The sequence below is a fragment of the Nicotiana sylvestris genome, chromosome 3 (genome assembly GCF_000393655.2).
Source record: "Nicotiana sylvestris chromosome 3, ASM39365v2, whole genome shotgun sequence".
Classification (NCBI taxonomy): domain Eukaryota; kingdom Viridiplantae; phylum Streptophyta; class Magnoliopsida; order Solanales; family Solanaceae; genus Nicotiana; species Nicotiana sylvestris.
In genome coordinates, this window is record NC_091059.1 from 4,548,214 (window position 1) to 4,573,140 (window position 24,927).

The 24,927-nt window shown below is 35.8% G+C and overlaps 2 protein-coding genes and 1 pseudogene across 2 annotated transcripts; 2 read left to right on the top strand and 1 right to left on the bottom strand.

Moving 5' to 3' along the window:
- Positions 1-4,526: 4,526 nt before the first annotated feature.
- On the top strand, positions 4,527-5,554 carry LOC104217046 (purine permease 1-like; annotated as a pseudogene).
- Positions 5,555-20,808: 15,254 nt separating this feature from the next.
- LOC104217044 (uncharacterized) lies at positions 20,809-21,663 on the bottom strand. Its single transcript, XM_009767198.1, has one exon. It carries the CDS (start codon positions 21,661-21,663, stop codon positions 20,809-20,811), a length of 855 nt encoding a protein of 284 aa, XP_009765500.1.
- A 2,228-nt stretch (positions 21,664-23,891) lies between these two features.
- LOC138886988 (uncharacterized) lies at positions 23,892-24,792 on the top strand. The gene is made up of 3 exons (XM_070168691.1): positions 23,892-24,161; positions 24,243-24,605; positions 24,778-24,792. The coding sequence occupies exons 1-3, from the start codon at positions 23,892-23,894 to the stop codon at positions 24,790-24,792; spliced, it is 648 nt and encodes a 215-aa protein (XP_070024792.1).
- The last annotated feature ends 135 nt before the right edge of the window (positions 24,793-24,927 follow it).

Consider the following 24,927-nt stretch of genomic DNA (forward strand, 5'->3'; position numbering starts at 1 on the left):
GTAGCTTCTTTACGGTTACTACAATTCCAACGACCAAACATCTTCCTAACTTCTTCGAGGAAGTCATATATTGGCAATTCCCTTGCTGAAACTAGTGCTGCATTGATTGACTCAGCGATATTTGACGCCATTGTCCATCCCCTGTTAACAGGTGCATACAACCTAGCCCACTTTTCGTAACCAGCTAACTCTAAGTATTCTTTCACCCTAATATCTACCTTCTCAACCTTCTCCATCAGACTATCAAATTCAGTTTGTGTGTATGCTTTTGCCATCGAGAAGTATATCTCACTCAACTTGGCATGGCTCTTTTTGAATTTCTTGTATACGTTATTCCATAGATGTCATATGCAAGCACAATGCGGTACATCCGGATACACTCTCGATACAGATTTAATGATGCTCTCATTTCTATCAGAAACAATGCACATGTTTCCCTTACACCGTATGCTATCTTGAATTGCTCAAAGAACCACGTCCAAGCAGCATCGTTCTCTGAATCAATAACACCGTATGCTAGTGGCAATATATGACCTGTTTAATACAATTGAATATAATTGTTTTTAAATACATGTTTTCCAATGCTTTAAATATTAACAAATTGTATTATTATTGAGGTACTCACCTGCACCATCCAACGTGCTTGCAGAAACGAATGTCCCGGTGTAGTAGGATTTTAGATGACTTCCGTCCACTACAACAATTGGTCTACAATGATCAAACCCCCTTATAAATGCATACAATGATATATACACGTACATGAATTCATTCTTTGACGATTTTTCCATTCTTATGTGAGAACCTGGATATGTCTTATCCATTGTATATAAGTATCCTGGTAATTTTTTGTATGAATCAGCCGGTTCACCTCTAAGAAAATTCATTGCCTTTTCTTTAGCCCTCCACGCCAACATGTAGCTAACATCAACACCTAGATCTGATTTCACATCATCAATAATGTCCCTCGGAGTGTATTTTCTCTTATGGTTTGTAAGCTTTGTCCTTATAATACCACTTATAAGGCTGCTACTAGCCTGCCGCTGCTCGTACACTTTATCCTTCATCGGACATGTATGGTTGTCATTGAATTCTCTCACCTTGAATAATTCCGATTTGTTAATGCTTGAAGCCTTAAACCTCCAATCACAATCTTCTGAAATACATATTAATGCATAGCTGGAAAAAAAAGTTCATACATCAGACAACTTAACGAATCTGACATATATACTTCCTATTCATAAAGTACCAAATTGATATCTGTGTATGTGTAATTTTGTATACTAACGAATTCCAATATTGTTAGATGTGATTAAATACAATAAATACAACTAAATACATTCGTATGAATAATCAAACACTTAATAACATTATAGACATAATATGAAAATAATCATAGTCACTGTTGTATTTTTTCAATAGTAAAATACACCTGAATACATATTATTAAGAATTCTAAACAAATATAAATTTTCAAAAGTGTTCATCATCTGGATGAAACACACAAATACAACTAAATTCAACAAAGTTAAACAAACATCAAACCTGACAGCATTAGACCGATCAACACGGAATTGAAACCTTTGAGCTATAGCATAATTCTTCATCACCTCTTTCAATGTAGCCTTATCCTTATAAACTTGTCCAGCCATAACCTCCTTTTGATTAGTTTTGAAATTATCAAATCCTTGTGGAGTTCGAACACTCCAATCGCTTCTCCTGAATTGGCAAGTTCTATAGCTAGTGTATCATCTGTATCGGAATCGTACATTTGAACTGCTTCGTCTATCTGCACAATGTCGCCTTGATTTAAACCATCTCCGGAGATAAGCTCTTTTTCCATAGTTGTAATGCACAGAGGATACATACCAAATTCTCTGTTCTCTTTTTTCAATTCTACATACACTTTGTAACCCATATCATTGTGTATTTCCATTGGCGTGCGATTGCCTTCAACATTGTATTGTATTTTAATGGTATTTGTGCTCAAATCTATACCCAGTTGATTAGAAATTGAACCAACTAGATCATTAAAGGAAGCATACTCCTTAATCAGTATTCCCTAAATGGAAAAGTCGATATAATTGCCCTCATCGTTCCACTTTCCAGAATGACGCAGCAAAACTGTCAAGCTTGCCATATATATAGAAGAGTTATACCTTCTTTTGTATATAATTTGTATCAATCGATAAGGAGGAGAAGAAAATCGCACAATATAGAAGCATGTTGCTCTGTTTCTTCGCGTCTTTCACGTTTCTGTATTTCTGACTTTGAGAAGAATACAGATTGATGGGATAACTTTTAAGTTTGTTGAGTAAAATTAGGGAAATCAGAATTGATTTGATTTCCTTCCGTTTTTAACATCTTCGTCGACCCAGATATTGCGCAGATACATTACGTATTTAGCGCTACATACGTTTGAATACAAGTAAATACATATCAGGATTAGCTGGATTTTCTTTTTGTACGCCGCTAATTTTTGTTGTATTATTAAATACACTACCTTAAATACATTAAATACATTATAAAATTGCATAAAAGATATCTATAGGACGTAATATAGCAAAGGGTTTCTATTAATGGCTAATTAGGACTAAAAGATGGTGCTTTGTGAAAAATTCTCAATTTTATTTGGGAATTTAGATTTTGTTAGGGAAATGATTATAAGGTTCTGTTATGTTAGAGGGGGAGTGGGCGAGTCGCGGGTTACGGGTTATATTAATGATTAAATCCTCTTTTCTTCATTTTTAAAAGAATTCTCTTTTTTTTTTTTTAAATCTTTCCTTATTCTAATTAACTGGAACTTAAATTTAAAACTCCTGAAAATAATTACTTGGGAAAAACTAAGCTGATCAACTACTAAAATATTTATGAACAAATAATTACTCCTAAATTAAAGGGGAGACTACACATTTTTAAAATTAAAAGACTAAAAATGCAAAAGTAAGCCAATTTTCATGATTTTTATTTTTTAATAAAGCGACTAATTTACTAATTAATCTAAAAATATAAAATAAGTCCTAAACACAAATGCGTGATATTTATGGTATTTTTGATTTTTTTAATGGAAATTAAAAATGCACAAAAATGCAAATAATTAATAAAATTTCTACAAAAAATCCATAAAATTGCAAATAATGTGAAAATTTTATTTTCTTGAATTTATGGGAGCAATTCGTATAGGGCAAAAATCACGTGCTCACAGGTTGCACACCTGCAACGGTAATATATGAAACGGGAGCGGGTTGCACGCCTGCAACGGTAATTTGTGAAATAGGAGAGGGTTGCACGCCTACAATGGTAAAAAAGAAATGGGAGCGGGTTGCACGCCTGCAACGGTATTATATGAAATGGGATCGGGTTGCACGCTTGCAACGTTATTACGTGTGTACCTGTTCTTTTGTTTCCTTAATTTTGCTGGTAATTGATTTATGGCATTCCTTATGTTTCTCTACTGACGTTCTGTTGTTACCTGTTACTCCCCGCAGTATTTTCCCCCGCCTAACTTTAACTGTAATTATCTGCTTCTATTTTCGCTGTATATGATTTAACTGCACAGGTTTATTTGGTAGTCTGGTCCTAGCCTCGTCACTACTTCGCCGAGGTTAGGCTAGGCACTTACCAACACATGAGGTCGGTTGTGCTGATACTATACTCTGCACTGTGTGCAGATATTGATACGGGAGCGCTTGGACCGCAGTGAGGGTGCTGTCTTCAGTCCATACAAGCGACCCGAGGTAGTCCTGCAGATGTCCGCGGGCTTTGGCGTCTCCTCCTATCTTTTCTCTTTCTGTTTTTACTTATTCAGAGACAGACTTATGTAATTCATTCAGACTTTGTTTGTAGTTTTCTTAGACTGTCTGTGAAGCTGTGACTCCAGTTCTGGGTAGTATTGTACTTCAACTTATGTAGCAGTGTTTGGTTGAAATATTAAGTTTCGGCTTCCGCATTTCCGATTGTTCAATCTTATTCCGTTGTTTAACTACTTAGTATTTTACATTGTTTAACATGTTTAAATAAAAAAGGGAGATAAATTTGCAATATTCGGCTTGCCTAGCTTCCACAAGTAGGCGCCATCACCACTCCCGATGGTAGAAAATCCGGGTCGTGACAGTTTGTTCCATCCTTGTTAAATTTAATCCATATTTTTGTCTTCACAAGTGCAAATGCAAAATTCAACATTAACCAGTAGAATAGTCAAGGCTATTTACACGGCACAGTCCAGTTCATGGTGGGCTATTAGTTTTCCCTAGAAATTCAACGCTGCAATTTAATAACAAAACTACTCACAATCATTGCTTTTTTGGTCTTTGCTCTAATACTTATTTTTTTATTGTTATGTCCTCCCCTTGTGAATCATATGAAAATTACTAGTACCATAATTAATTAAATCATAAGAAAGCCTTCCTAAAGTGGGGCCAGGCCACTCCATGTCGTGAAACAAAACATGGGAATGACTAAAATGTTTCTCAATTATAAATAGGCGCAGGTTGCAGATCCAAAAACCCAAACATTAGTAGAAGAAGAAGACCATTCAACCTGAGCAGCATACTACTCCAACTTAGTATCCAAATCGCTTGAAAAAAAGTACCACGATGAGGAGAATCCTCCTGCTCATTAACTGTTTAATATTTGATGTCGGTATCTGCGGTGGTCCTCTAATAATAATATTTGTTGTTGGTATCTGCGGTGGTCCTCTAATGATGCGTCTATATTATGTCGAAGGCGGTTCAAGAGTATGGTTTAGCAGTTGGTTACAAACTGCTGGATGGCCATTCACCCTTGTACCTTTTGCCATCCTATACTTCTATCGCCGAAAAACCGAAGGCTCTAATGCCAAGTTATACTTTATAACACCCTGAATTTTTATCGAATCATTCGTCATTGGCGTTGTCACCGGTGTTGATGATTTTCTCTATTCTTGGGGTGGTTCAAAACTTCCTGTGTCAACCTCTTCACTTCTTCTTGCTGCTCAACTTGCCTTCACGGCAATAGGTGCTTTCTTCATAGTGAAGCTGAAATTCACACCCTACTCTATCAATGCAGTGGTTCTGCTGACAGTTGGTGTTGTTTTATTAGATGTTCGATCTAATGGTGATCGACCAGAAGGTGTGACAAGTAAAGCCTATATTCTTGGTTTTATGATGATACTTTTGGCAACAACTTTATATGGAGTTATTTTGCCTTGAATTGAGTTGATTTACTTGAAGACAAAACAAGCTATTACTGTTATATTGGTATTGGAGATTCGAATGGTCATTGTTTTATTGCTACTGTTTTTTGCACTATTGGAATGATCGCCAATAACGACTTTCAGGTATTTTTCCGCCCCTTAAACTCATCACTACCTACGCATTTTACTCCATGTTGCAGTTATTTTACAATATTCTTTTGTGGGTTTAAATTCTATGCATTCTTAATTTTAATTTTTTTAATCATGTTATTTACAAGAAAATTACAGGTAAATTTTAACATATATTAGTAATTGATAACCTTATAAAAAGAACTTTACAGTTTAAGGGTAAATAATTTGAATTTTCAGATAGTCTATTTTTAGATAAAATGACACAATTCTACATTTAAAAGTATTTAACTTTAAACTTCTCATTTTACCTTTAATAAGAAATTTTTTATAACTATACAATATTACGCAAGTTTAAAATTACAGGTTTGAAAAGTCTTAAAGACACACAAATATTTTAAAATATGTCGAAGACCCAAGAATCATAAATTTATTTTTCTTAAATTTCGACAAATTACGTCACATATATTGAAATAGAGATCGTAAAATATTTCTCTTTTATTACCATTAGATACCTAAGGCCTTTAAATGAGAAGTTTATCAACTAGTTCTCTTTAGGTGATGATCTATTGGTTTTCACCATCCTTTAGGGTTTCTTATATTGTTGGAACCTTTTTTTTTCCCCCGCTTTTCATCTATTTTTCCTCATTACATTTCCCATAAAATTTTCTGATCTTTATGACAAGAGTGAACAAAAGCCTGTAATAGGACGGTAATAAAGGAACTAGCTCGAAACCCTAAATTATTAATATTCCACATATACGGATGAAGACTCATTTGTCATGTAATTCATTTTTAAAATTCTGAATACATCAATATCGTGGGTTTAGATTGATTAAGATCTTTTGCGTACATGATGTGTTATATCAAAATTTGAATATGTCAAAAATATATAAAAACTAGAACATTAATCGATTCGTACATATTTACCTAATAAATGATATATCATAGATATACTTTCTCGGTTTTAATTTTGTTATCAAGCAAATTAGATCAGACATGGGTTTGTAGGTAAAATGTCTTTAAATCCTTTATATTCCTTTTCCCACTTTTATTTTAATTGGTTTGCTATTTTCGTGGTTTGATAGATCTGTAGTTTTCTTGTTCAGTTATGCTATTTTTGTGAGTACATCTTGTCAATTAAAAAGCCCCTGACATAATGATTGGACGGTTATTACATAGTTGTCCGGAACCCAATTGTTTTTTTTTTTACTCAAAGTACATTAATAAGTGTAAAAAAAAAAGTTATCTTTATATATATAACGTTATACCTTAACGGTAATTTTTACCGTTAAGATATAGCGACGCTATATAGCTTGACGACATATAGCGTACAAAAAACAACGCTATGCCTGACTAACAATTTAACAACCATACGCAAGTGTCCACATTCATATTTCTTGTTTTTTCTTGGTTTTGTCCACATACTAAAAAAAGAAAAAGAAAGAAAGAAAGAAAGAAAAAAGATGCAAAGTTTTGTTTGATAAACACTTGGTATATATCAAAATGAGTTGAACCGAGTCATTGACACAATCAGGCCGAGTTAACTCATCTTTACATTTTGCTCATCTTCAAGCTGCCGGTTTGCTCCATACTTTTAGCTATATGTCTAAGTACAAACTTCTGAATTTTCCTAGTTGAACTCTTTGGAAGCTCTTGTTTGAAAATCACAGTCTTTGGCACCATATAATGTGGTAATTTGGCTCTACAAAACTCTATAATATCTTTCTCACTTGCCTTTTCTTTCCATTCAAGCTGACAAATGCACACGGAGTTTTACCCCCGAAATTCATCTGGTATAGCGTTTGTTTTTTGTACACATATAGCGTATAAATTCAGAACGTTATATATGTCAATCAAATCGTCAAGCTATATAGCGTCCAAATACAAGACGTTATACCTTAACGGCAAAAGTTACCGTTAAGGTATAACGTCTTGTATTTGGACGTTATATATAGAAAGGTAACTTTTTTTTAACACTTATTAATGTACTTTGAGTCCAAAAATACAACAATTGGGTTCCGGACTCGAAATTTCAGTGGTTGGATTGATCTGTTAATTGACGTTCAACAATTCTCCTTTAGCAGATCGTACACTGGTGATGTGTTTATGATATACTATACTATCATTAATGCTAATGATCAAGATTTAAGCACCTAATTAGATAAAAATAGTTGGATGCAATGGCAGATGAGCCGTGAATTGTCATAGGAATTTGTCCACTACATGTTTGGCCTTCCATATATTGATGTATTGTCTCCGGCACAGTAGTCCACAATTTCGATGATCTTTTGAAGATTTCATCTGATGAGAGTGTTTTTTCTTTTGGTTTTTGAGATAGTTGATATTATTGGCTATATATGGTGTATCTTTTGAAGCTTAAGTTGATGAGTAAAGCCAGGGAGCACCATTTAGCTAAATATGAATCATACGGAACTATTAATTTGTAGTAATGAACAAATTATTGTTTCTTGAATTTATATGATGCTACATGGACCTACTTCTGTGTAAATAATTTATATGCAATACAACACTTTGAAAGATTTGCATTTGCTAGTAAACGATCATTTTTCGTGACTTATTCATTTTTACAATTATTTGACACCACAATAAAGTACGGATTAAGTAAAAAGAGATTGATGGATGCTGTCACTGACCCGGAATTCTCACCCTCGGGCTCGTGATGGCGCCTAACATTTCACTTGTTAGGCAAGCCAACGCTAGAATAGTTTTAAGACATTTTCAACAAATCAAATTAAGTGATGCCAATTAAACTGAAATGACTGAAATAAAGTGCGAAAAGTCATAACAACTGAAATATCAAAATACAACTCTAGATCTGGTGTCGCAAGTGCACGAGCTACTAGAATAATACAGATAATGGTCTGAATGAATGTAAAACTGTCTGAAAAGAATACACATCTAGGATAAGGTAGAAGGGGACTTCAGGGCTGCAAATGCCAAGCAATTGTACCTCAAGTCTCCGTCCGATAATCAACCCGAGCAATCTATTGACCGCCGCAGGGACCGACTCCAAAATCTGCACAAGAAGTGCAGAGTGTAATATGAGTACAACTGACCTCATGTACTCTGTAAGCGTCGAGGCTAACCTCGACGAAGTAGTGATGAGGCTAAGGCGGGTCACTTACAATAACCTGTCCACAATATAATAATAATGACAAGAAAGGGAAAAACAGAAAAATAAGGCAGTTAACTCACGAAAATAACTCAATCCTTGAAAAATAGTAAAATCAGAAATACCAATCCTCAAGGTCTCGTACAAAAACACTGAAACCAACACAATACAATAAGGAATATAAAACACATAAACCGTTGCGGCGCGAAACCTGGTCACACGGTACAAATACGATCCTCCCTTATTCCACCATGTAAATATCAATAATAACAAGCAAAATATGTTGCGGCACACAACCAAATCCCACCATATAATTAGAGTCAATATCATAATTCTCCCTTATTTAACCATGTCAATCCTCCCTTATTCCACATGTTGTGGCATGCAACCCGATCCATAAGCAAAAATCAGTAAATGTAATAAATTTCGCAACTCAATTCACAAGAAGATCTACAAATGAGGAATAGGAAAGCAAAGCCATAAAGGAAATCTCGTACCGAATCAAGAAGTGCAACAATTTACAATAAGCAACAAGACAATCCGAATATATGATAGTTAAAGTATACAAGTAAGGCAATTAAGGCAAGTAGCAATTAAATCATGAAAGCATGGAAGAAACTATTATTATAATACCAGAATAATAAATGACAAGTAGCAAGTTAAGGCATATGAAGCAATTAAAGCATGTGACAGCTAAGAATAGAATAAAATAATTAATGAAAATAGAAAAGCATGAAAGCAAGTATTTTGACGGCATGTATACACTTGTCACCTTGCATATACGCCGCTATACATGTAATTCACATAGCACATAGCTCAAGGGTTCCTAATTTCCTCAAATCAAGGTTAGACCCAACACTTACCTCGCTCTGCATGCAAATCAAAGCTCTACCAGAGCTTTTCTTCTAAAATCCGCGTCCAAACCAATCGAATCTAACCAAAATCCACTCAATAACATCAAATAATGATACGGAAATCAATTATAATACATAACCTTAAGATCTTTACACCTTTCCCAAAATAAACTTGTAACTCTATTTTTGTTCTTGCTTTTAGACTTCATCAAGACGATTAATATTATTCTTTTACGATCAAATAGAACGAAAAGAATAAATACCAAAATATATACGGAAAAGGGCCAGAACTGACCCTGAACCATAGTTTTAGGGTTAAAAATACCCTTCGTCCACTTATTGGGCCATTGGTATCCCTAAAGTTATTTTCCTGGACCTTACATGCCACTCCAACTAACGGGTCATATTTTTTAAAAAAGATAGGTTATTACTAATTACGTGGAAATATCTCATTGGCCTATTTTAAAACAAATGACCCATTTTACATACCCGATCTGGTGAACCTTACCCGCCCCTAAAAAAACCACCCGCTCCGACCCGTAAACAAATAAAACACAGATTTCACCCACTCTAACCTTTATTCTACTCAGCCATCTTCTTCTCTCGTGTTTGGGCAATTTCATAATCCCAAAAATGTTTGTACTTTATAGAGATTGAGTAGTAAAATATTTGTCAAAGTTGAAGCACTGAAGTTAAAATACAAGATTTTCCCTCATTCACGTAAGATTCTACTACTTTTGTGAATAAAATATGTTTAGGGTTTTCTTGAATCTGTCAACTTTTGTTGCTTTTGAGGTTTTAAGAATATTCACTTATTTCTTCCATGCTTTGATTCCTTTGTTTAATCAATTTCACATTGCATGTGGTCCCAATTTATTTTGTGTTGTCCAAAATTTAGGGTTTAAGGAATGGTCTATGGTTTCTTTATTTTTATGTGGTCCCAATTTGAATCTTTTATGTTATATAGCAGTTTGTTGGTTGCATGTGGTCCATGCATATTTTATGTTTCTGGTAGGGTTTGGGGAATTGATTTCTTCTGTATTTATTCGTATGGGGTCTCATATGTGGTTAATTCCAGATATCTATTTTAGCTTTTTGTTTGTTATCTCCTTGGTGGTTGCATGTGGACCCTTGCCTTTTTTATTGTTTGTTTTTTAAGGTCAATAAAGAATGTTAGTTTGTCTTTTATTTTTCTGTTTTTATATGTCGGATGGGTATCTTATTATTGTATGACTTGTATATGACTTTTTTTGTAGAATGCTTGAGAAGGTAGACTTGGTCTTTAATTATAGGGGTAGATAGGTATTGAAGCCTCATGTGATTTACATTAAAAATCTGAATCATGTGTTGCAAGGATATGATGTGGATATGATGTCTTATATTGATATTTGTGTTGAATACACTGAAGTCCTTAAGTTAAGGTAGGTAAAACAGATTTTAGTCACAAGGTCTTCAGGTATATTGTCACGACCCATTTCCATAATAGGTCATGATGGCTCCCAACACCATTGCCGGGCAAGCCAACACGGAAAATACCAAATGAGTTCTCATTTTACTTTTACCAAACAATTTCAATAATTCCTTAAGTTAAGATAGAACGAGTAATAACCAGTAAAGTACCAAAAATAATTATACAATTTCTAAAAGAATAGTCTACTAATGTATGTGCCAAGACCCGGTGTCACAAGTTGTGGGCAACTAGTAGAATATACAAAAGAATCAATCTATCCTACTGTCCGAAATAGAATAGACAGCAAAATAAATAAGTGAGACTTCATCAAGCTGCTGAACGGCACAGGAACGGAAGCAGCTCACCGTAGAAGTCTCAAAATTTGCTCAGGGATGCGCACCAGACTGATAGCCATAGGTAGCTGCCTCAGATCCTATACAATTAAGTACAGAAGTGTATTATGAGAACATAAATAATATGTACCCAATAAGTATCCCGTCTAATCTCGAAGAAGTAGAGACGAGAGGTCAACTTGATACTTACTAGGGTCAAACAATATGAGAAAGAATTTATACTAAGCATGGATAGTACAATTTATTTAGCATTTCAAGGCAAGAAATAATAGTTCCTCTTTCCAGATAATATCATGGTTAACCATTTACATTTCAAGGCATATACGAAGTTCAGTCGACAGAAAAATTCTAAGTGAAGCATGCGCAAGTAGTGTCGAGGGTCGTACGGCCCAATCCAACATAAAAATAAATTGTGCACTGCCGAGGGTCGAACGGCACGAACCATAGATGCATCTATTACCCCACTCGCGAATCAAACATGCGACTCAGTCAAATATAAATAAACACAACAACAAGCAGACAATAGTGTATGTCAAGGAAGCAGTTACTCACATAAATAATCAATTTCTCTTTAAACGGCCAAGAAAGATAATGTTCCTCTTACTAGTTGTCGCGCCCCCTTTTTTTACCCTTCCATCGGAGAGAAGTTTCGGGTTTCAACATTTATGGGGTGTGATGACTCATTTCTCTTTTGGGAATTGGGTACTTGAAGAGTCGCCACCTAACGATTTTAAGGTGCGTTAGGGCACCTATAAGGTTCAACTACAACTATGTTTGACAACCAGAGATAGGGTAAGGGTTTGAAATTATCCTAAGGGGAAGGTGTTAGGCACCCCTCAGGATCCACTAGTGTGGTTCCCGGTCAGATAGTTTTTGTGAATTTGTGCAATTAGAAAGTAAATAAATAAGGCTCAAGTAATATGCATTTTGAGTTTAAATACACAAGTGTTTGATGAAAAACATAAAAGCAAGGTTTTGAAAAGAGTTATAGTCTAAACATACTTATAAAAATAAAGGGGTGTCCTAGGTTTGTTTGTAATATAGATCACGTCAACGCGATACCTGGTATGACACTCCTCAGAAAAGGGGATACACGTGGTATTAGCGCACCGGTCATCATATATCTACCCTTTCCCGCTCCGTTAAGGTAATTAAAGCGAGGGTTGGTCTCGACCTCTATTGCATGCTGTTACCCGTCTCGTTCCTATTAGTCCCGGAGGAATTTAGGACTCCTATTCCTATAAGAAGGAGGAGGCTGACTCTTAGGTTTAAAGGTAAAATACTAAGGCGACATACAAAACAAGTAGAATTGCATTTAAAGGGAGACATATAAGCGAACAGAAGGCTCAGTTATACCTCCGCAAGCAGTGCACATAGACAACACAACTCATACACAGTTAAGGTCTGAATTTTAAATCCTAAGCAAGATGTTTAAGTTAGAACCAGATTCATTAGATAACTCAGAAAAGAAATCCGAATCAGGCCTGCCTGCTGGTTGTAGCGGTTGATATTTATACGATGACAGTTCCAGTTTTGGTTTAAGTAATTACCTAAGGCTTGCCTAGGCGGAAGCGGTACTCAGTAGTTATTCAGAATTACTAAGACAGTTTGGAGCTTATTATTACCTAAGACATGTTGTTCTAGGTGTTCAGCACATAAAATTATTGCCAGTTGGTTATAAAGACTAAGTAAAGTTGTTTTATTTATGCTCTCATAATTAGCCTAAGTGTACTCAAGCGAATATAAATGAAATCCTAAAGACATGGTATCTAATTTGCAGAGTGATGTATATGCAGAATCCTAAGCGGGATTTCTATATGCACAAACATTACAGCATTTAGACATGATCACCAGAATATGCAGAGATGATATGTTGGTTAGTGTTGTTTAGCCTAAAACAGGATCTTTAAGTGTGCATGGCAGTAGGAGAGCGATCGCAGAAAATACTGGTTATTAACACATTTAACGCAGGAATTTCTAAGTGATATGATAGTGAAATGGACATACTGAAAACAATAAGTGTAAATCCTAAGGTGTATGATCTCTAATGCATGAAATGAGTCCTAGGCATGGTTTCTATTGCGCAAGTAGGAATGTAAACCTAGTGACATTCTTTCTACCCTTTTGATAGCTAAAGCGTGCATATTTACCCATTCCCCTTTCACTAGCCAACCCCATACGTGTTTACAAATTATTACAGACCAAATGATTGAATTACAAAAGAAGTGCAAAATAAGAAATTACAACCATAGGAAGTCTAATCTTGACTTCCTCTCTGATTTATGTAATGAACCACCTCAATGCCAATATTATTCCAAAGCCTTTCTCATATCTGGGTGTGTCAGAGTTCCCTAAGGACCTCAGGGGATCCCAGGCAATGCTCACACCCAGATTTGCATAACCAAACAGAATGAGTGCAGTGTGGAAGGGCCAGCTCTTATGTGTTCAAGTTCAGAGGGAGCTCAAGGGTCCCAAGGCAAGACTCACACAAAAGGGGCAGAACCTAGATTCTAGGAGTAGGTGAGAGTGCTTGACATAGTTTGAAAAGAGTTTGTTTAAAAACTGGACTGGCAAGTCCATTTTTGAAAGTAACCAATAAGAGAGGTGATTGAAAGCAGTTGTAGTAGTAAACAAAACTATAACTCCCAAGATGGGATTACACACAGAATCAGTAGTCATAAAAAGGGGGTCAAGGGATTTTGGGGAGACATTTGTCTGTAAGCACATGACCCCAGCAGGGGTCTGGTTTAGACATGCACAGCAATAGCTGATACTGGCATGATCACAAACCAGCCAAAAGAACACAAACACATAAAGGGAATAAGGGTTTGGGATTTATAAGATAGCAAGTACACAATAAGTGACTGACGGAGTATGCCTTGAAGCACACATAGGGGAGTGCATTAATCTAAAGGGGAAGGGGAAGTATCATAGCATGCTGGTAATGTAACTTGACTGCAGAACCACAAGCAGAAGTAGACAAGAATGAGAGAAACTGAAATAATTAAAGAAGCATGTTGTTGTTGAAGCTTTAAAATTAACTAGAACATACCAGTAGAGAAAGCAAGGTGCAGAAAGGTAAAGCAAGTAGGATTCCACAGTCTAGTCTTGGCTTTCCGCTGGCTAAACAAAGCAGTAGCACAAGTAGTAGTAAAGAGAGAGAGAGAGAGAGTTTTGAGTGTGTGAGTGTGTGTTTTTGAACTCAGTTGTCCGTGTTTAGAGAAGAGAGGGTAGGGTATTTATAGCTTTGAAAACGAGTGAAAAATAAGGTAACAAGTAAATTTTTAACACAAACATGGAAATAATTACAATCAGAATAATTTAATACAAGTACTTTCCTTTAATTAAGAAATTACTATTCAAATGTATACTGACCGGAATAATTAAGGAAAGAAAACTAATTTGAGAAAGATTGATTTCTGACCATATAGGGGATATTAAAAGTATAGAGTAAATAATTGAGTCTAAGTACAAAAATATACTTAATTGGGGAAAGAATTCAGCAGGGTGAAATATCACAGCAAATAAAGAAAGGAATCAATCACTTAAACAAACAAGTAAAATTAGGGTTTATAAGAAAACCTTTTAATTAAACCGTCACTTAAGGCAATCAAGATTAATCAAGAAGTGGTCATGATTCTGAACTTCATCATATAAATAGAAAGGAATGAACAGGCGTATTAAACATGCAGGGTCAATCATATTGACAACAGGGAACAAACTAGATGAACATAAACATACAGGAGTGACATGAATAGGCTAAGGACTATTCGAAGCACGATAATCAGCAAGGACAAGCAGTCATGGCTCACACGTAGAACCAAAGTGAAGAAACCGATCAAACAGGTAAAGAAAGTCAGAAACAAGTAAAGAACTCACAGTAATAAGTGAGGAAAACCTTTTAAGAAATTAGAGTTTTAATAATAGTCGAGTTAAAAATGGTAAGAACTCTGAATCAGTCAACAACAAAGGGAATCTAAACACAAAGAACTTAATCGAAACAAGTATACATACAAAACAAACAAAGATAGTTTCAGAACTCGAATAAAACCAGAAACACCTAGGGTTTTAACACGATGAACCAAATAGAAGAAAAACATAAGCAAATCGTTTAAACATAGTAAAACAACATTGAAAATCGGAGAAGAGATCTTTTTTTAAAAAGAGTTTTAAAAACCCTAATTTGAAAACGAAGAGTCACTTTGAAAGAAAATCGAAGAACCTTTGAGAAAATACCAAGATGTTCATAACATGCACATATCTAAGACAGATCTGAAAGAAAAATCAGAAAGCTCTTAAAGCTAGGGTTTCAGAGAACCTAGAAAAAGTGAGAAAGACCTTGAAAAGTTACCGATCTAGCCGGAAAAGCCATGGATCTGACTCAATCGTCCATGGGTGGCCGGAAAAAGGTCATAGACAGAAATCGAGCAGGATCTGGATTAGATCTCTTTGAGATCTTTCCATGGAATCACGAAAACAGGCCACAAGGAGACATATGAGATGAGTACACATCTCAAACAACTATGTGAGTCCATAGATTGGGTAGGGATTGAAAGTGATTAAGGTGGATTTGGTGGCGGAGGCTAGGGTTTAGGTGAGGTTGCAGAGAAAATTGGAGAGGAGGGGAATTCAAGGGCGGCGGGTTGGTGGAAATGATTTAGGTTTAAGGGTCATTTGGGTTTATTTTAGGTAGGTGAAACGGTTGCCGTTGATCTGAGTGATCAACGACCTAAATTAAAAGGGGTAAGTGGGGATCCGGCTTTGGGTTTGTTTTAAAAAGGTTAGGGTCGGGTTAAAATTAAAATTGTATTGGGGAATTGGATTTGATTTGGGGTTAGATTTGAAAGCCAATTTGGGCTAAAATTTAAATAGTCACTTCTTCCCCTTTTTAATTTATAAAAATAGTAAATAGCTTCTAAAAATAAATTGAAAATACTAAAATGATTTATAACACATAAATAACAATTTAAAAATACAAGACTCAATTTTATGAATATAAGACATAATTCTACCTTAAAATGGCTAATATTGCAATTATGTGCAATTTAGCTTTAAAAATACTAAATGAAATTGTGAAAATATGTAAAAAAAAAATTATTTTAGCCATATTTTGGCATAAATATAAAAATCAAATAGATGAATATCAAGATAATAAATTTTGAAAATAATTATTGAGATTTTATGGATAAAAAGGGGGAAAATAAATCAATTTAAACCTTTAAAAATTATGAAAAAAATAATAAAATATTTGAACATGCTTATATATGATATTTTAAAGTTATTTTGTATATGAAAAATATATAGGAAAAAATTGGGTATCAACACCAGTCTCATTTACCCTAATCAACATGATTTATACAAATCCGAATTAAATATAAAGTTACAAGAATATCACATAGAGCATGCTTTTGGGCCCTAAATTACTTGGACTTAGCATAATAGTAGCTACGCATGAACTCTCGTCACTAGTGCGTACGTATCCCCCGCATATAGTAGCAATTTATTCAATTACTAAACCTATGGGGACAATTCCCTCTTACAAGGACTTACCTCGCTCCAAAGTGTACTTCCAATACCAAGAACGAGCCCAACCCTCAATTTGGAGCTGAACGATCCAAAACTAGTTAAATGAGGTAGGAACTAGTCAATTTAAGCTTATAAGATCGTATTCTAGCTATTTAAGCAATTCCCATACCCTTAACACAAGTTTCCTAAAATCCAACCTCAGGCCCACATGCCTGGATTCCGAAGTTTTTCGAAGAAAGTTGTTCTCTATAACCTAAGGAACAATAATATATGATTTCTAATTCATTTCATAACAAATTTCGTGGTTAAATCTAACTTTTGTCAAAACCCTAGGTTTTGCTCTAACCCCATGATTTTATCTTAATCCTAGTGTTTAATCTACCTAAGACACAACTTTTTTTTTGGTAATTAAATAATTTTATTTACTAATGGCAAATATGTACAATGTCAAAAACTGAAACTAGACACACCCAGTTCCATACAACTTCTACTACAGGTCTTCTATATCAAACTAAGGATAGAAATTCATTTCTTCCATTGTCTTCTCTAACTTTTTGATTCTTAATCCCCTATTTATAACTTCTTGTATAATTTGTCTAACTATCACTTTCATTGTCCTCTGCTCCTCTTGAAATACTCTCCTGTTTCTTTCACTCCATATATGGTATACTGCACCTGCCAAAGTCAGCCTATATACTTGAGCTTTTGCAGTGTTTCCTATTGCTTTGTCTTCAGCCTATTGTACCTCTCTTTGCCACTCCATCGAGGGTCTTGTTATGCCTTGCCAATGCAGCAACTTGCTCCATATACTTCCAGCAACTCTACATTTAAACATTAAATGATCTATGATCTCATCTTCTTCAGTACACAAGGGGCAACTTACTTCATTTGTAATTCCCCATGCATGGAGTCTACTTCTTGTAAGGAGTCTGTTTTGCAGAGCTAGATTCAGCACAAAGATCCATTTTGGAGCCCCTACATTGTTGCACGTTAATCTCCTCCATGATACTTTTTGATACTGTCCTCGCATAACTTTGAACCACTTCTTGATAGAGAAGTAATTCCATTCTGCCAGTTCTTTCATATCAATCCCTGCCGCCTCTACATATCTTTTTGCCTTAATAATTTTCTGAACTATCCATAATGCATTGCTTGGATTGGTTTCCCACACTTCTTGTTTCTTTCCATAATACAAATGAATCCACTGAACCCAGAATTTGTCTTTCTTCTTACACAGATTTCATAGTAATTGCAAATTGCATCTTTATTCGATATAAGCACATCCATTTCATTATATCCACTAGCAGTCTTTGGAGAGCATACTTTGTCCCATGATAGCAAAGCTTTTTTTGAAGCATTTGTTCCACCTGTCCATAGAAATATTCTACAAACTGCTTCTATCTTCTTCATTATCTTCTTAGGAATTACAAATATCTGCGACCAGTATATTTGGATGGAGAACAATACTGTTTTGATCAATTGCAACCTTCCTGCATAAGATATATACTTTGAAGTCTAGGAGGAAATTCTTCCTAATATTCTCTCCAGGAGTGGCTAGCATTGTATCATAGTAATCCTCTTAGTACTGAGTGGAACTCCAAGGTACTTGAAAGGCAACTCTCCCCTGCTAAAACCAGTTACTTGTACTATGCTCTGTGTATATCTTATGGCACTCCCCCAAAGTATATGGAACTCTTTGTTGTGCTTGCTTTTAGGCCAGATGCCTTAGAGAATTCCATGAAACAGTTGAATACCATTTGGATAGAAATAGTATCTCCTCTACATAACAGCAACAGGTCATCTGCAAACCCCAGTTGAATGATATTTAGTTTATCATATCTAGGATGGAAGTTGAAATCTTGCTTATATTTCAAAGTCTTGAAACTCCTTGTAAGGTACTCCATACCAAGCACAAAAAGAAATGGTGATAGGGGATCACCCTGTCTCAATCCTTTTCTAGCTTTGAATGGTTCCATAGGTTTCCCATTAATGAGTATAGAGTAGGATATTGTCTTTACACATACCATTATCCATCTAACAAACTTCTCTGGGATGTTCAAATTATTTAGCACTTGTTCTAAGAATTCCCACTCAATGGAGTCATAGGCCTTCTGCATGTCTATTTTCATCATACATCTAGGTGAGATGCCCTTCCTCCCGTACCCTTTGACCAGTTCATGGCTTAGAACTATGTTGTCTGTGATAACTCTTCCTGGAACAAAGCCAGATTGGCTTTTTATCTACTAAATGATCCATCATCCCTTGCAATCTGCTAGTCAAAATTTTAGAAATAATCTTGTATAACACTGTGTAGCAAGAAATAGGCTGGAACTTTTGATTGTTGAAGGATGCTGAACCTTAGGTATCAGTGTAATAGTTGTTACATTAATGGGCAGATGCATTTCAGTTGTATTGAAGAACTGAAGCACTGCCTTAGATATGTCTTGACCTGTGATACTCCATGTCTTCTCAAAAAACTTTGAATTGAATCCATCACATCCTAGAGCCTTTTGATCATCTATCCCTTTTGGAGCATTTTGAATTTTCTCTGCAGTAACAGGTTCTATTAGCTTTAATTGTTGCCTCCTATCTAGTACATTTCCCTCCTTCATAATGGCTGGTTGTATGGTTGGTATGGTATCAGCTGATAGAATTCCACAATTTCTTTTTCTATTGCATTCTCAGACTAAATTATTTCTCCATCATTAGTCTTCAAGCTCCTGATCTTATTGTGGCTTATTCTGTTCTTCATGCTGGCAAAAAAGAAAGCAGTATTAGAATCTCCCAACTTCAGCCACTGATTTCTAGATTCCTGTTTATAGATGCTTTCTTCTATAGTAGCCCATTTCACTAGCTGCTTTTTCAGTTCTTTCTCTTCTTTAAACTTCTGTAATGATATGCTTGTAGTTCTCATCTGTTGCTAAACTTCCTGTAGCTTTTGTCTAGCATTTTTGACCCTCAAGTGTACTACTTGGAATTCATTTGTATTCAGCCCTTTTAATTCTCTTCTAACATCTTTCAATTTCCTCCAGATTCCTGCCATATTCCTTGCTTTTGATGATTTATTCCATGCTTCTGTCACTATTGGAAGGAAATCCTTGTGTTCAGCCAGACAGTTGAAGAATCTAAATGGCTTTGAGGCCTTTGGTTCTTCTCCAAGCTTAATACATAAAGGGGAATGATCCGAGAAGAGAGCTTCCATAATCACAACACCTACTTGTGGCATGTTATTTACCCATTCTGCATTTACTATTGCCCTTTCTATTCTACTGAACACATGTGAATTAGTCCATGTGTAGTCCCTTCCCACTGTTCTCATCTCACATATTCCTGTATTTATTAGGAATTCTTTGAAGTCTTTAATTTCATTTTCTTGTACTGAGCTACCATTTATTCTATCTTCCACTGCCAGAATAGTATTGTAGTCACCCATGCATAGCCAAGACTTTGTCTGATATTGGCTCCAGTTTATTAAGTCCCTCCATAAACATTTCCTTGCCTCTATTGTATACAGCCCATAGATGGCTGTAAATGTAAATTCTAAATTTTGTATCCAACTGAACTACTTCTCCATGAATGTACTGAGTTTTTGCTTCCTTCACAGTGAATCTGATTTCATTTGGATCCCAGATAACCCATACTCTACTCTTCCCTCCACCATCATAGTTTGCATACCATTCCCATGTAGGAGATATTTTTTGTATGATTTTTTGTGAAAACTTTTCTTGTACTCTATGTTCTATAATAGCCATAATACTAATATGATGTTAATTTAATATAGCTCTGCATCTCCTTTTGCTTATACACTTTATTTAGCCCTCTAACATTCCAACTGACTAGCTTCATTTAAATATATTATATGGTATCCCTTCCTTCATACCTCCCCCATGACTACATTGTCCTTTATCAACCTTGTTTATCATATTACTCTGTGTAGTAGAGCATGAGTAATTAAGAACATTAAATCCATTACCCACTTCAACTCCTCTTGTTGATGCTGTTTGAGTGTTTTTTTTGGCTGATTTCCCCTTTGCTGCTTGCCACCCTTCATCCTCCTCAGTTGTTGTTTCCTGCGTATTGTGCTTTTTGTTATTCCCTGCTGATGTTTGATTCTCATCTTTTGTAAGGCATTGATTCCCCTGCTCCTTTGGTTTCCATTCCTGCTTCTGTTTTTGCTGCTTATTCATCTGCTATTGTGTTTGTTTGACTTGACAATTATGTCCTAGTTGCAAGCAATTGTTACAGTACATAGGCTTCCAGTCATAAGTAAAGGGTTGTTCAAATTGCTTGCCGCTCAGATCCTTAACTAGTATTCTTGTTGGCAATGGTTTTGTGATGTCAATTTCCACAAGAATTCTAGCATAGGATATCCTTTCTACTTTTGTTGTACACTCATCGACATATACTGGGATTCCCAATCCGCTCCCTATCCGACTCAATGAGTCCATTCCCCAACAATTCAATGGCAAATTTGGTAGTTTAACCCACAATGGCAATGTTTTCAGAACCTCTTCATTGAAATCAAAGTCTGTTGTCCACGCCTTAGTAATTATTGGCTTATTGTTGATTGTGCATGACCCTGAGTATAGGACCTCATTTCTCTCTTCTACATTTCTGAAATTTACCACAAAGAAACCGTCGTTATGATAATACACTTTCGGCCTAGATACGAAGTTCCATTGTGATGCAATGAACCTCTCTATAGCTCCAATACTTGGCGTATCTCCAACTACATACAGAATAACTTCCATTTTCCACTTCTCAGTTTCCTTTTCAATTTCATCCTGTTGCAATTCAACAATTTTTTCCCCATTTTGAATTACAGGTGCTACAAATGATAGTCCCATTCCTCTAGCAGCAAAGGTGTTCCCAGCAACCAGATTTGCCCAGCATTTTCCATCCTTAGCCTTCTCTGTACTAGCTTCAATTGCAGTTGGTTGCTTCTCACTGTGAGATTCAGCTGCATGTGTTTCTTCAGCCTTTTTACTACCTATATTATTCGAATTTTGTACCTCGATCTGTTGAATTTCAGCTTGTTTGGTCATGTATTGTGAATTCAAGTTTGTATATATACTCGTCGTCGCCGATTTTGAATTCTCCCCCACCTTTGGTGTAATCATCTCCTTTTCGCGATTTTGATTTCCTTGAACTGGCGTGGCCTTGCTTGAATCACCATTCCTTCTTGTTGATGCTATGAATTCAGCTAATTAAATCTTCGTTACATTTTTCTTAGGTCTGCCTCTTCCTTCCATGGCTGATGGCGTACTTTAGTATATCACGCTAAGATACGCCGAGAGTATTTCTAGTATTGCTGTTACCTCTGTTAACTCCTTCTAGCTCAATTGTGTGGGTTAAAAATTAAGACACAATTATTAGAATCTAGGAATAAGTAGGATAAACTTACCTCAAGGTGCTAGGTGGAAGTCTTCTCTCAAAAGCTCCCAAAATCGTCAATGGAGGAGTGAAAAGTGGCAAAAATGACTTAGAACCCGTATTAAATGAAGCTCACTACTTCAGTGATTTTTGCATCTACGGTCAGGGGACCGCATCTGCGGTACCGCCTACGAGGAAGAGACCGCATCTGCAGTATTGGCCAAGCGGGCTGGGACCGCTTCTGCAGTCTGGAAGCCTGTCCTGCAGTTTCTGCCAGGCCTGCCTTGGTCGCATCTGCGATAGGGCGTCCGCTTCTGCGGTCTTGCACCTGCGGCTGACCAACCGCATGTGCGGTTATGACAAATACCATATGCTTCAGTCCTTTTCAACTTTTCCAACTTCACTCGAGCCTCGTCCGACTCAGGGCTCCTAAGCCCCACCCGAACATACTGACAAGTCTGAAATCATGAAATGGAGCCGCTCGAACCTTCGGAACACCCGAAACAACGTTAAATCTACGAATCATCCCCTCAAACCAATTGAATCAAACTTATGAACTTCAAGTTCTTAAATTTACTTCTAATGTGCCGAAACGTACTTATACTACTAGAATTGATATCAAAATTTGTGGGTAGGTCTTAAATGTTATATTGGACCTGTACTGGGCTCCGGAACCAACATACGAGCCCGATACCAACATGATCAATCATTTATTAGTTTCTTTAAATCCTAAGAATTTCAGTTTAACAATTTCTAATAAAATTCATTACTCGAGCTAGGGACCTCGGAATTCGATTTCGGGCATACGCCCAGGCCCATATTTTCCTAGAGACCTCCGGGACCGTCAAAATACAAATTCGGGTCCGTTTGCTAAAAATATTGACCAAAGTCAAATTTAGCCTTTTAAGAAAATCTTAAGGAATCAAATGAGCATATTTCAACCCAAGCTCTTCCAAATCTCAAACCAACCATCCCCGCAGGGCGTAAATTAGTTAAAGCAAGCGTGAGAAGTTTTATTTAAAGGAACAGGGTTCTAAAAAGCAAAGCGATCAGTCGGGTTGTTACATATATACTATGTGGTTGAGGGTGATGAGGGCATTAGAAAATTAATATCTATACTATCTGTCAAGTTCAATGTGGTTCAGTTATTTGTTGTACGTGAAGGTGAAGAACAAGTAATAGCTCCTAACATTATTTAGTATAATGAACAAAATATTGGCACATTAAAAATTGGTACTGATTGTGACTCCTCTGATGAAGAGGTTGCTAGCAAAACTGATTCTACTGATTATGATAATGAACAGTTGGAACTTTTCAGGAAGGAAATGACTAAAGAAGTAAATAAAAAACTAGAAAAATACAAAGAACTAGAAAAGGGAATGAGTTTTAAAAGCTTGGCTGAAGCTAAAAGAGTTGTGGGATTTTGTGCAGTTGCTACTAGAATGAGCATTAAAGTAAAGAAGAGTGACGCTACTAGGGTGAGATATAAATGTGACATAGGATGTCCTTTTGGGCGCCATATATCCAAGGATCAAAAAATCAGGGATTTAAAATAAAGACCTTAAACTTGGAACATAACTATGACCCAGCTTATAAAAATAGAAGAGCTACTGTAAATACTTTAGCACACTGTTTCAAGAACAATGTTCAAAATAATCCAAAGTATAAATTAAAATGCATGAAAATGGATCTGGAGTATCAATTCAAACTTAATGTTAGCTATTCCACAATGAAGAGGGTTAAATGACTTGTGTTAGAAAAATTAGAGGATAGCTACATTGATGATTACAACAGATTAGAGGCTTATGCTCAAGAGTTGAGGGATAGCAATCCTGGATTTGATGTGGTGATAAACATATCCAAAGATACTTTGGAACAAGGAAAAAGAAAATTTCTCAGAATGTATATTTGCTTCCATACTTTGAAAAATGGTCGGAAAGGAGGATTGAGACCTTTAATAGGTTTGGATGGCACTTTTCTAAATGGAAAGTGTAAGGGAATATTACTTGTTACTATGGCACAAAATTCAGTGAAACACATTCATCCCCTGGCTTGGGCAGTGGTTGATAAAGAAACTGGTAGGACTTGGAAGTGGTTTCTAGAGTTGCTAAGAAGTTCCTCGGATTTACAAGAGGGTGAAGGAGTGACATTTATGTCCGATATGCAAAAGGTAATAGCTAACTGTTTTTATCCACATGTTTCTTTGTACTAGTTTGACTATATGTTTAACTGCTTGTTTTCATTTTTTTAGGGTCTGCTTGATGTTGCTTCTACTATGCTTCCCAGTGCAAATCACAGAAGGTGTGTTAGGCATACAGAAGCTAATTGGAGCAAGAAGTGGAGGGGTTTGGAGTTAAAGAAGTTGTTGTGGTGCTGTGCTTGGAGCACATATGAAGAAGAATTCAAAAATCATTTGAAGTCCATGGGTGATGTGACTGAAGAAGCTGCTAAGACCTTAGTAGGATATCCACCCCAAAATTGGTGTAGAGCATACTTTGACACCATTTGCAAGAACAACATGGTGGACAATAACTTTACAGAATCTTTCAACAAATGGACTTTAGAGGCAAGACAAAATCCTATAATCAAGATGCTGGAAGAGATTAGAGTTAAGGTAAAAATTTGATGTTTAACTATTTCTTTCATCTGTTAACTATTTTTCCACTTCTTATTTGTTTCTTTCATTTGCTTGACCGTTTCTTTCATTTGTTAAATATTTGTTTCACTTGTTAGCTATTTTTTTTTTTTACTTCTTAACTGTTTTCATTTGAACTTCTTATTGGAAGGTGATGAACTTGTAAAAAATCGTGAAGAAGAGTGTAGAAACTGGAAAGGAGACATCAACCCATATGCCATGGAACTATATAGTAATTATAGAGTTATTGCTGCAGAATGTGAAGTTGACTCTAATGGAGACTTTGGATATGAAGTGATTG